The following is a 13,722-nucleotide window of genomic DNA, read 5'->3' on the forward strand; positions in this document are numbered from 1 at the left end:
GAAGTGAAAACAGCGGTGCGACTAACTTCATTTCAGCCATAAGAAGAGGCAAAATATTTCGAGGGTCGCCGGTCCAATAAGCAGTCGAAATCGAATTCCGCAAACTGCATCCGAGAGATTTTCACATCCGAGCGTTGACAGAGCGCTTCGGTGGGGCGCGTCGGTCGGCACAACAACTTGCTACATACATCGCAGCAGCAGCGGTTGCAGCTGTGCTGCTGCTGCGGCTGCGATCCTGCAATCCTTAAAATGAGCCGCCCGAGCCGGAGCGATGCGCGCGTTCCGGCAATCCGCACGTAATCTCACAATGCGTCTTCTCTTTCTCCTATTAGGAGGATTACACGCGCCACTGGTGGTGGAAGCGATGGGGCTCTGGGCTCATGAGGAGCTCAATGAGATGATGATGACTGGTCGTCCGGAACACAGCGCTCAGCTAGCAGTTATTTCGTTAAGAGCGGAAAATGAGGAAGTGAGGAAGCGGTGTGAAGGCGCCGAGGTTCCGAGTGAGAGGTAAATTTCCCCCGATACGGTAGGACACCAGCATTTCACTGTACAACTTCATCACTATTGTAGCGAATTCAGAATCTGAGGATAACGGTCCTTTCATCGTCGATTAAATAAAAATATTAAATATTTGTCAAATAATGAAGGTAAATACTGGTGAATAGTTGTTTTACCAGCTATGTACACAATTCTTCACAACTCCAGTGCTCGATGGGAAATTTTTACGATTTTCACATAATTTCAGATCGATGACCCGTATAGCGTTACCATCTTATTTACCATCCTTCTATTTATATATATTTTATATAGTAAATTATTATTTTTCGTAGGGATTTTTGTAACGATTTTTACCTACGGAAAATAATATTTTCAGTTGTGGTGACTTCAGGTTCTGTCAAAAATAGATAGCGCGAAATTTTTGAAATTTTCAAATATTCCCTTAAACTGGCTGAGATTTGCATTTACCTATTTACCGCTAATCCAAGTTTTAATTATCATTATTATTTCAAAAAAAATCATGCATTTTAGTTGTTTATTCGTATCTAATTTAAATTAATTTTTGTTGCTTAATTAATTTAGATTCATTCAATTATTATCATTTTTATAGGGATTTTTGTAACGATTTGTACCCACGAAAAATGATATTTCCAGTAGTGGAGGCCCTACTTCTGTAACAAAAATGGGTAGCGCGGAAATGTTTGAATTCGTTTCAATATTACTTTCATTCTTTCTCTTTTCCTTCAGATCGTTTAGCAAATGCAATTTCATTTTCTTTTTCTTTTTTTTTGTAAATAGTGAAAAGAGAGCAATCAGACGTAACTTGTGAAGAAAATGTGCACTTGTCAAATCCACTGGGAAAATATGCGCAAGGGATTTTTTTCCCCCGGACAAATTTTGATGAAGTCTTGATAGATGTGCGTGTGTGGAAGATGTGGAGGGGACAGGAAAAGGGGGGGTGGGGAGGAGGTTCTTTGAAATTACAGCCACCATCCGAGACATCGTGTAGAAAACACTTATGTTCTTAATATCGGCCACGATTCTCATATCGGTTTATTGTTCGTTTGGATCGTTGGGGGTGCATGGGGTCGCCGCCGTTCTGGAAGGCAACAATTCCTGGAGGATTCGATCGGGAAAAATACGGGTTAGACAGTTTTTTTTTCTCGAGAAATTTCAATGAATTAGTTTTGGAGGGGCAGGTGGAAGCATTATCAACTTCAGACAACACCGACACATCGTAAAAAAAAATAAAACATTAAAGATCCTGAAATTTTTATTCTAAGAACTGAGAATTCCACGAAATACAGTACTCCTTTCTATTACCACTGCACCTTTTTTGATTACTTATCAATTATAGAATGGAATTTATAATATAATGCAATATAATGTATTATAATAATATAATAAAGCGTATTATAACAGAATACAATTACAAAATGTTGATATGGTATAGATTATTCAATTAATTATGTGAATTGGAAGAACCTCCTTGAGATTTTGGGGCTCAAAATTGAATTATATACCCTCTTACGGCTAAAGAAAAGTCCTCAGAAAATTTTTAAAATATATTTATGAAAAAATATAAGAAATAGAATAAAATAAAATAAAATAAACAAGTAATAAAATGTAAAATATATGTACGATTAAGGAAGAGATGAGCGCTTGTAAAGAGGTTTGATGTTCTCCTTTCAATGGAATATGACTTGGAGAGTTTAATTGATTATTAATTATTTTTATATCTCATGCATTTTTTAAATTATTATCGAGAGCAATCCTCCGAATTCTTTCTAAAACTCCTAACAGGATGAAATGAAATAAAATGGAATGATGAAATGAAAGGCAGGGATTTCTGGAGTTTCTTTCGCCTCCCCATTTTTTTATTCCTCTTTTTCTTTCACTCTATGGACATTTTTCTCCACTTGGGATATTTTTTTCATCCTCCTGTTATTTCGATGAAGCAGTACTAAGTGTGAAGGATAATCGTTAACAACAAGTGTCCGGGGAGGTAATAAATCACCGACCGAAGCAGCGCGACGTTTTCTGCTTCACTTCTCATCCATAGAGAGAATTTTATGTGCAAAAACATATTGTAACTTATTTTTGTAGAACAGGTGACTTTACTAGTTAGTTACACTATTTTTTACAAAGAAAAAACAAATAGTAGTAATGTATATTGTGCTTATATATGTAAATTATGTATGTATATTGTATATGTATGTGTAATTAGCTATATAATTAGTAGCTTGATTAGTTAATTGCACTAATTTATTACAGAAAAAACAGAGAATCTGCGCAGAAAAGTCCTAAAAAAATAGTCCTGGCACCGGACAGGACGGAAACGATCCATGGAGGATGACAGCACCAATCGAGGGACCAATCGCAACCATGTAGCGGATTAATTAAATCGGAAACGGCTGATAAGTGCTGGATATGCGACGGCATGGACGTACGTACGGCTGAAGGATATGTGCTCGAATACTAAATGAGCGCATCAGATGGTATCTGAGTGTGTATGCCGTCTGTTGCCTCTTATGCAAATTTGAATGGAGGTTTGAACAGACATCGAATTTGACCCCCCCCCCTCCCCATCGAACACCAACGGATCGGGGAAAAACTTGATCCAGAAGTCTAATTAGAGGAAATGTGATGGTATATATGGATGCAAGAATAAGTTCTTTGAGCCACATTAACTACACAGAGCGAGCTATGAGTCTCCAGAGGAAGAGTACCGGAAAAAAGATCGATATCGGGAGGAGTTTTGACGGAAACGTCAAAACTCTTCACTCAGCATATTTTTGAGGAGCAGTGAGCAGTTACTGAAAATCCTTCCAAGTTGAATAAAATGAATAAAAATAAATAAGCAATAAAATAAATAAAACGAATAAAAGGTTTGTTTTGTTCCATAAAAAAAGTAGAACTTTATCTTAAACTAGGTAAGTTTATTAAACGCTTGAGAAACAGCATTTTTCTGAAATTTCAAATATCTGTTTCTGTTTATTATTATTATTATTATTATTATTATTATTATTATTATTATTATTATTATTATTATTATTATTATTATTATTATTATTACTTAATAATTGTTCTATTAGTCTATTTAGCATATTTTATTCATATAATGGTCTTTAACCAGATGGATTGTAAACTTTTATCCAATTTTTATCCGGTCTCTTCGGTTTGAATTCTGAGAAATCTCAGATCTTGGCGTTAAAATTTTCAAGGAAAAATTACCCTGAAGACATTTCTTTGCTGAAGGGATGGTCTGATGAAAATTACATTCTGTGCTGTGCGTGAAAGTGGAAGAAATAAAAGTTTTTAGCAATTTTTAGGAATCTTTTTAGGAAAATAATCTTTCCAGGAATAAAGATGATCCTTTTTCCACGCCCTAGAAGATTTAAATCATTTCTTTCGAAAGAATTATAAGATGTTCACTTAAGCGAAAATCCCAGGGCGGATCAAGTGTATGAATCTCATTGTTTGATGGAATACGCTCGTTTTTCCAAGAGATTCCAGATCCAAATTCCTTTTTTCCAGGAATTCCCAGATCCAAAGTGCTTAAGTGTATTAAATGAGAGCAGATTGCAAGTGAACGATAAATAAAGAAAATAATAAATAGTAAATAAAGAGCTGATTGCATTATTAGTGAGAATATAGTGAAAATAAACAAAAGAGCTGAGTAAAATCAATTCAGGAGCTCCTTAAAAGCACAAATTAGTTGACTTCGTAACCAGAGCGGAACCGCCGTGGGCACTAATTACCCGTAGCAGAAACAATGCCCTTCGTGTAATTCACTGGAATTGCTGGAAAACGGATGAGAATCCACGAAAGCCTCTGTGCATTCGTTCCCTGATGGCAATAGTGATGTTGGCTAAAAACGACAGCTAAACAACGAGAGAGAGAGCCGTCAAAGTCAGCCGGGCAGCACGTCTAATCAAAAATAAACCACTTTTCCGTGTGAAACCATGCGTAAAACTAGGCCAAGCTTCCAGACGGCAACGGCAAATTCCTAAGCGATTTCCTTTCAACGTGCGTTGAGATCAAAGTTCAAGAATGAGGTATGTGGAGGAAAATCTTCTCCGTGGGACCATATAGAATAGAAATAATAATAAAATGAGAGTTAAGGCGAAACATAGCCAGAGAAAATTGTTCAAAACGAAGCCGACCGGATAGTTTTTGCAGTGCAACCGAGTGCACCACATCTGTTGTTCATTGCATTCGCTCCCAAGGACACGTAAATGATTTTCTTTGTGCCCCACCGGAGACGAACAGACTCTAAAAGATATATTCGTTTGGGAACCTGAACACTAGGATGTGTATTTCAACGAGGAATCGTTCACCGAGGGCACCGAGAAAACTCAAGGAGAAACAGGAGACCGTGACCGAGCCCCTGTGGAAACAGTAGTGACCGACGCCGGATCGAACGTACGGAGGTCAAGAGCTGCACCGGAAACACCTGGCCGACCACCGAAGATGGAAATCGGCGTCAATTGTCTGTAATCGAATGGTTAGTCGGATAGAAAAGAAAATAAAGAAAAAATTTAAAAAAGGGGAAAATGAAAAAAATTGAAAAAATAAGGTTAGCGCAGTTTTTATCGATGATGACAGAACAGAAAAAACCTATATAAATTTAAAAAATCCAGTTGTATTTGGTTTTTCTAAAATGATAAAAAATAAAAAAAAGAAAAAACTGAACGAAAAAAAAAACGATGCCAAGAATTTTTCCGCTGCCTTCATGGACATTTCATTCCTCTTTTTCTCTTTGCCTTTTTTTATTTATTTCTTGCCTTATTACTTTTCCAAAAAATATTTTCCCCAACTTTCTCTTGAATTTTTTCCGCCAAATTTTTTAGTAGACAAGTCTCCACTGCTCTCCTTGTGTTCTCCTATATTTCTTCTATCACGTGAGCCATATGGTGTTCAAATTTCTGGAAAAACATATCTTTATTCCAAAATGATTGGAAAACGACGAAAAGTAGCTAATCCCCTGCAATTTTGAAGTTCATTTCTATTTTAATTCATTTGGAAGTCTTGCACTTGCACCGAAATTGCACATTTAAAATACGAAAAAAAACAATAAATCAATAATAATAATAATAATAATAATAATAATAATAATAATAATAATAATAATAATAATAATAATAATAATAATAATAATAATAATAATAATAATAATAATAAGTTAATATCGATAAATTGAGATAATTCAGTTGTATTTGCTTTTTCTAAGATGATAAAAAAAATAAAGAGTCGGACCTATCTTAATGAAATGTATAATTTACACTAAAATATTTATTTTGAATGCTTCAATGAATTCCCACTGATTTCCCTTTTCTTATAATTCTCACTCTAAATCTCTTTTTTCTAACTACTATTTTACATTTCTCTCATTCATTTCCTTCGAAAAATTAAATTTATCAGCTCTTGTTATTCATTGACTATTTCTACACCAATTTTAAATTAAATTTTCTCAAAGGAAACGGACAAATTGAACGATTGGGAAGTTTTCCTTAATTCTTACCCCAAATCATGTATATTTCAGGTGAATTAAATGTGTCCCTTCCTTCTTGAAAATGACTAATGTGAAATGCTAGAAATTCTGCCTGATTCTATTTTCCTACAACAATTTTTCAGCAATAGAAATTTGAGATTTCCTTCTCAAAAAAATAAAAGCACCATTTAATTTCTATTTCGTTTCTGCTTCCGATTCCTCGACTGAAAAAGAGAAAAGAAACTAGAAACCAGGAATTTTGCTGCAGCTCTTATGCTCATTAGCGCTTGACCTGCACGATAACTCTCCATATCCGAAGAAAATGCAGTTTTCCCCCCTCCCCCCCCCGTAGATTTTTTTGCGGCGAAAATTCTCAATTTAAAAGTGTGGCGCAGTCGCGGTTAGAGGTCCGTTAAAGAGCCACACGGTCGAGGGTTCAAATCCGCCTTAGTGCAAACCAAGCCTTTCATCCCTCCGGGGTCGATAAATTGGTACCGGAGTTGTCTGGGAGGATAAAAACACTTACTTGACCGTCGGCTGACCCTCACAGGTCCTTGTATAGGCCAACACGCCTTCCAGAAACCTCAACGGTTACGAATTCCAGTTAAAAAAAACGCGCTGACGCATCCCAAGTGGATTGTTACGCCAGTGACTTTATCCTTTTTTAAGTTCTCAATTTTTAAATGGTACTACTACAGTAATCTGAACCCCGGGTATATTTGATTAGTGAGCAATGAGATAGGTTAAGTGCTTCGCCACCGTCCTCTCCATCAATCACCTTATGATATGAAGCACATCCGATGCAGTTCACCTCTTTTTGTTATTTGATACTGTACCGCTAATGGGATACTGTAGCTGATTTTATAAGGGACTCTATGGGCTGGAGATGGGGACGGGGGTCGATGTCAATAATTCCAGCACAGCAGCAGCACCTCTGCTCATCAACAAACGCAATCAAATTTCATCTAATATGAAGCTGCATAGCAGCTGGTGACTAGCTATCGTCGTAATAAATCCGCCGATACCAACAGATTCATCTCAGTTATTGAAAGGAAGGGTAGCTGGGATCCGAGAGGTGGATCCGTATCCTTAGTAGCCTGCGAATCCACACCGGGACGAGAAGCAACGGAGTGGAAACGAGCGGTCAGCTTTGAGTGCAGTAGTTGTTTTCGATCTATCCACTGTTGATGAAGGTTAATTATACGTTTATAATGGGGTGCGGCTCAAAAATGGGACCTCTCGGCTGGCAGATGAAGTCATCCACACAAATAGAGCATGAGCAATGGAGCATGAGCATGAGCAGCAGGTGTGCCGACGTCCGCAATTAATTGCCCCCATAAACAGCTGCATACGTAAAAATCACAGTGAATGACACCCCATGGGGGTGAGGAAGGTGTGAATAGAGAAAGTCGACACCGTCGATTTGTACCTCTAAGGTCAGACCAGGACAGTATCGTATTCAAGGACGTCTTTTTACTGAATGATCTCCTGAATGGATTGGAACAGGGAACTAGGGGAAACTAGGAAACTTTAGTACAATGTTATTCTTTGTAGTAATGTTACTGGGTTAAAATTCTGAGTTTCTCCTGAACAGTGAGGAAAAGAGGGAGCGATAAAGAGGCCAGTGACCAGAAGAGAACAGAACTGTAGCGGAATGTGATTCCTGGTAGCCGTCTTATACGCTTAAAAAAATACTTATATTTTTGCAATTAACCCACAATTTAAAATCAAATTGACGGAAATTATTCTACAATTTTCTGATAAGTAAACATATTTTATTTACCATCAATCAAGTTTAATTAGTTCTTTTTTCATCAAACTTATTTAATTAATTTATAATTTAATTAGTTCTTTGTTTATCATCAATGAAATTTAATTAGTTCTTTATTTATCAAACTTAATATATTTTTTATGGATGCTTCCTTCAGATTCTCGAGCTGGGAGCATACCATCATTTTACTTCTTCGTGCGCTTAGAATCCAAGCATATTCGTTAAAGTGTGAATGCACAGAAAGTTTTCAATTCTATTAAAAATTTGAGGAATATTTAAGTTAATTCATATGAATATATGATAATAATAATAGTAATATATCCAATGAAGGAACTACTAGTGTAGCGGTTAGAGGTTCCGCTATGGCTACAATTGATCGGAGGTTCGAATCCGTCCCAGTGCTCACCATGCCTTTGATCCCTACGGGGTCGATAAATTGATACCAGAATAGTCAGGGAGGATAAAAATAGTGACTTGACCCGTCGCCTAGCCCCCGCAAACCATTGTACGGGGACAGTTACACGTTCGTAAACCTCAACGGATTCTGAATCCTGAATTCGAACATGTTGGCGGATCCCAAGTGGATTGATTAACACCAGACACTTCGTTTAATGAAATAGGACATTCTCCTGACTATACAGGATCGCGCCTTATTACTCGAGAACGCTGGTGTGCTCTAGAACAGTATTTCATGAAAAGTTGAAACAGAAAAAAACGTAAGATAGGAAAAAATAGAAATTTTTGAAATTTCTTTTTTTAAAACCATTCTTGCAGGTAACTATAGATTCTCTAAAACATAATAATGTAATTTTTATGATCTGTTTCAGTAGAAATCTTATTTTTTCCATTTTTATTTTTTACATATTTGTATTATGTTTTATTTATTTCTGTTTACTTTGTATAATGTTTTTTGCATATTACTTCATTTATTTGTAAAAATCACGCAAAATTCTCGTGAGGTCTGTTCCATCTTGTTTTTTTTGTTTTATGGCACACGGGCGCACATGCAGGTGTTTTCAATAAATAAATAAATAAATATTTCTAAAATTTCACTATTTTTTTTGTATTTTCGTCGTCTTATTTTCTTAGTATGTTTACAATGGTAATTATCACATAAATCATGTGTTTTTACTGATTATTGTGATCGTCCGAAGAAACCTAAGAGACTATTTCTTCATTTGTTTCTCATGGTTCACATCATTCTTCATTCTGGAACAAAGGTTCCGCGGTTCTTGTGTAAGTGTCGCTTAAGGACACCTGCATGCAGGATTATCCAACAAACCGAGGCACTACTTGAGAGACAGTATCCGTTACGCAGAGCGACGATAATCCTAGGCGGTTCAGTATTTGTAGGCTGGAACCGCGCAACTGTTACGTCATCAATGATCCCAATGGCGCTGACCCACGTTAATGGGTAACGGATAGGGGATTTTCTGGAAATCTGATGTGGATAAATAGTCATGTAGCAATCCTTAACCACAATCTTAATAAAAGAATCAATAAATTCGAACGGGTGGAGGGGAGGGGGGGATCCTGAAAATTCACAGAGAGGCTTTTCGTTGGTTCAGAATTTCGTTGACTGATCCTATTTCAATTCAGACCATCGATGGGAGAATCGATACATTCTAGAGGTTTTTTCTCGCAAATTTTGGATGTTAGTAAGGACGAAGAAATATGAAAATAATTTAAAAAAAAACGAAAATAAATACGAAAATAAATTTAAAAAAACGAAAATAAATACGAAAATAAAAAAAAATTATTTTAAAAAATAAACTTGTAGCTTCCGAAATACAAAGGTCACAGTTGTATGAATGGTTTTTTTCACAGGAAATCCAGCTCAATAGCCCGCAACATCACAAATACGATAACAGTTATTCAAAATCTTATTTTATTTACATTTATTTCATTGTGCGTTTTCAGCTAATATAGGAAAATATTTCATACCTACTAATATCGTTCACGTTATGCCTATTCCTCGAAAACTGTCACCAACCACCTTATTTTTGATGATTTAGAAATTGTTGAACCTTTTGTCATTTCATTCTTTTCTCAAGACACTTAGAATGTTGTTTTTTTTTTTCAATATTGTGGACAGCCTTAAGTACCTACAGAAATAAACGAATATTTGACGATAATATTCACACTTTATATCTAATATTTAATATTTGATGATTTACACGAGTCTTTTTCAACGGTCTTTGACCGATGTGAGGCCATAGATAGATGAGGGAGGCGTATTTACTTATTTATTTATAATTATTTTTTATTCTTTATTTATTTTTATTTTTTAACCTATTATTTATTTATTTTTTATGCGTATATTATTATGAGATGACTATTATTTGATTCTTCTTCTCTTGGTACTAATTAGATGTGTAGAAAAGTGAAGAGCAGTAGCAGCAGCAGCCGCAAACACTCCACTTCTCGTCTTTAACCATCTGCACGTCCTTTTGTAACCGAATGCATCGTTACCATGTTCACAGCACTTCAGAAGACAATTGAACGACAATGACACAATCCTTGGCTATATCCTAGAATTTAGGGAAGCAAAAGAAAAGATAAAATTTTAGAAAATAAAATTAAAATCCCCCTAAATTATTAGATGGTTGCATAAGTTCATGCCGGATGCGATGATAAACTTTCACAGATTGAACGAAAAAAATATAGTAAAAAAAATAAAGTAAAAAATACTATTCAACGATAAGGTCACGACAGTTTCTTTACATAATTTGTCCTGAATCAATAGATGATTGCATAAGTTCGGGCCGGATGCGATGAAAAACTTTAACAGATGGAATTTTTTTTAGAAAAAATGCAGTAAAAAAAAATAAAGTAAAAAAATATTATTCGAGAATATCGACTATCAATTGTTTTCTTACAATTTTCAGCCTCAGAGCAATCTCCTCAGTTATAATTCTGGGATTTCTTCCAGTAAAGTACCCACTATATCGTTATCAATGTCAGAAAGCTACCCAGAAGGAAGATCTTTCCAGGTGAAGTCCCCACTAAAAAATCTGTTGAACCACATTTAATTGTCCAGTAAGCAGTAAGTATGATCCAAATATCGAAATAAAGGCAAAGATCCACTAAATCCACTCAAAAAATGTTCAAAATGTTTTTTTTCGGATGGACATAATGGATTTTTGTTTTGTTTTTATCCAATCCCAGCATTCACTCCTTTCCCGAATCCTTTCGTATAGCGTTGTGTATGTCGCAGACGCACTCTTTTTGTTCTCCGTTTGAAAAAAAATCTCTAAACCACAAATTGACTTATCTCAACGACACTTGAAAATATTGTGATTCAAGACACTATGATCTTTTCAGTGCATCCAAAAAAATAAACAAAAACACCGGGGTTTAGCTACAGAATATATTTTAATGTCATCTATGAAGATATTGTGCCACAAACTTGTGCAGTCAACAAATCCGTATCCAAAAATATTGCTTTTTTTCATCGATACATTAAGGTATACGTAATTTTAATGTTGCATTAAGATAGGTATTAAGGTATAAAGATATATTTAGGTGTATCAAGGGTATATTTAGGTATATTTAGGTATATTAAGGGTATGCGGTCGAATTTTCACAAATTTCCTTCTAAATGTGCGTAATCACACACATTTCTTTAGTGAATTTTTGACATCTAGTATCTATTGGACTGGATCCAATCGGACTATTCCTTCTTCGTGTTTGTTTGTTTTCTTTTTGCTGCCATTGTAAAATGAGAAGCCTATAGTCAACTTTTGAGCACGATTGGAAGTGGATATGTTGTGTATATGATAAGCGGATGTGTTGTTTCCGCTCATTCGAGCATGTCCAGAAAGAATGGGAGTACAAGTAATCCAGGTAACTCTGGAAAAAAAACAGTTATGTGGATTTTCATGCAAATCAGACGGTCTAACTAATTTTTGACTTCGAATTCCTTCGAATGTTAAGCAAAAATTTTAGAACAACTGATCTTTTCGTCATCGTTCAAGCAATTTAAATGTTTTTCATCTAGGCGGAAGGCGATATTACCGAAACTTTAGCCAATAAAATTATTTAACAACTTCATGTACAGCTTAACAAAATCGATACGACATTTTTCATCGAGTTTTTATGGATTTAAATCCTATAAGGTACTCTGACAATTGCAGACAACTTTACATTTAAATCCCCCGAACCCAACTGTGAAATTTTGAGGTATTAGAGAGAATAGCAGGATTGTTGACTGCCTTCCAGCCAACGGTTGATTGATGTTGCAAGCCGCCTCATCTCAACATCCTTAATCATTCATATTTTGATCATATTTATCCCATTCAATTCCAAAACAGATAATAAACAATAAACAATTTAAAAAAGGTGATGAAGTTGAATTAGTTGCACTAAGTGCTGATCTCTTCTATATCCATATCTCTGGAATACACTTATAACTAGGTGAAAAGGGATAACCGAATACGTGTCACAAAATTGCGTTGGTTTATAGTCGGATCAAAACGACATGAACTCGGTGCAGTTGCGTGAGCGACTGCACCGAGTTCATGTCGTTTTGATCCGACTATAAGGCCTGGCGCGCTCCAGTCGAACTAGTTGTAAAAAATAGTGCGCCAGAACGCCTGAAGCCGTTTTTTTTACGGCAATCAGGAAGAAATGGACGGAATCAGCCACCTCTCCATAGTCTCCCGTATACGAATACTCCACCTAAAATCCCTACCACCTCAGATTCGTGGTACGATGCCCTTAAGCGCAGCCGCTTACGCAACTGCACCGAGCTTCATACCGTTTCGGCCCAACCATATGCCTACAATCTGAAAATTCGACATACTTTTCCCAAAGTAAACGAGGTTCTTCCCTCCAAAGGTGAGAATGTCCTCATTTTTGGCTGGAATTAAGGATTTCATACGAAAATGATAATGAATCCGCAGGGAAAATCAAGGCGTCTTCTGACCTAATTTCGACTAATGCGCGGATATTTATCCTGAGATTAAATTCGAAAAATGCACTTCTTTTTTTTCTTCTTTTCTGTTCATCGGCTTTGGTCAGTCAACTATGTAGGTGCAACCCCCACAACACCACCAACAATCACAGATCTCCACCTTCCAGGAAATTTTGATTTATCAAAGATCAGGCGCAGTTGATTTCCAGAAAAATCCAGACAGACGGTTGGTTTTGTTATGTTGACTAGACTCCCCTCCTCGTGAACCTCACATGTTTTTCCTCGTCGTTACTTCCAGATCCTAGGATTTCAAAGATCCCCCTGGAAACAGCCGCGGAAACACTGCAGAGAGAGATGGAAAACAAACAAAACAAAACAAAACAACAGCAGATGGTTGAATTATTATTCTGATAACTAACTTCTGTTCATTTGCAAACTTTTCACTCTTATTCACATTTAGACGATCGCAGGCGAAACTCGCTTCATGGATCTTCACGAAATAAAGGACTGGAACTGCCCGAAGCAGCCATCAAGCAGAAATGTTAGTGACAGAATATGCAATACTTAAGAGATATTACTTTTATTTACTTTAGATTTTACTTAAAGGCATCACCCTACGAATCTGAGGTGCTGCAGATTTCAGGTGGAGTATTCGTATACGGGATGGGAGACTACGGAGAGGGAGGTGATTCCGTCCATTTCTTCCTAATTGCCGTAGAAAACGGCATGGAAGATGCGGCTCGTGCACAAGACTGACGCGCTCCAATTGAACTCGTTGTAGAAAGTAGCGCGCCGGATCGCTCGAAGCCGTATCGTCGAGGGCGTTTTTTTTACGGCAATTAGGAAGAAATGGACGGAATCGTCCTTCTCTCCATAACCTTACTTACTGGCTTACTAACCTAACGTTTGCAAGATGCAGAATAGTTATCTGGATTTTCCACAACTTTCTGTGGATATTGAACTACTCTCTGCAGCTTATTATCCGAGCTCTTCCTCTCACATACATTTCATAAACATTTGTCAAAGTAAAGTAAAAGATAA

General features: G+C 36.4%; 1 protein-coding gene across 2 annotated transcripts; it reads left to right on the plus strand.

Moving 5' to 3' along the window:
- Positions 1 to 307: 307 nt before the first annotated feature.
- On the plus strand, positions 308 to 13,437 carry RB195_007935 (uncharacterized protein; the record flags this gene model as incomplete). Of its 2 annotated transcripts, XM_064181846.1 has the most annotated exons (3): positions 308 to 469; positions 13,142 to 13,222; positions 13,288 to 13,437. In XM_064181846.1, 3 exons carry the CDS (start codon positions 308 to 310, stop codon positions 13,435 to 13,437), a joined length of 393 nt encoding a protein of 130 aa, XP_064038603.1. The 2 variants fall into 2 exon arrangements, with proteins under 2 accessions (XP_064038603.1, XP_064038604.1); XM_064181847.1 differs by lacking the exons at positions 13,142 to 13,222; positions 13,288 to 13,437 and adding an exon at positions 4,813 to 5,001.
- Positions 13,438 to 13,722: the final 285 nt, after the last annotated feature.

The sequence above is a fragment of the Necator americanus genome, chromosome I, assembly GCF_031761385.1.
Source record: "Necator americanus strain Aroian chromosome I, whole genome shotgun sequence".
Taxonomy (NCBI): Eukaryota; Metazoa; Nematoda; class Chromadorea; order Rhabditida; family Ancylostomatidae; genus Necator; species Necator americanus.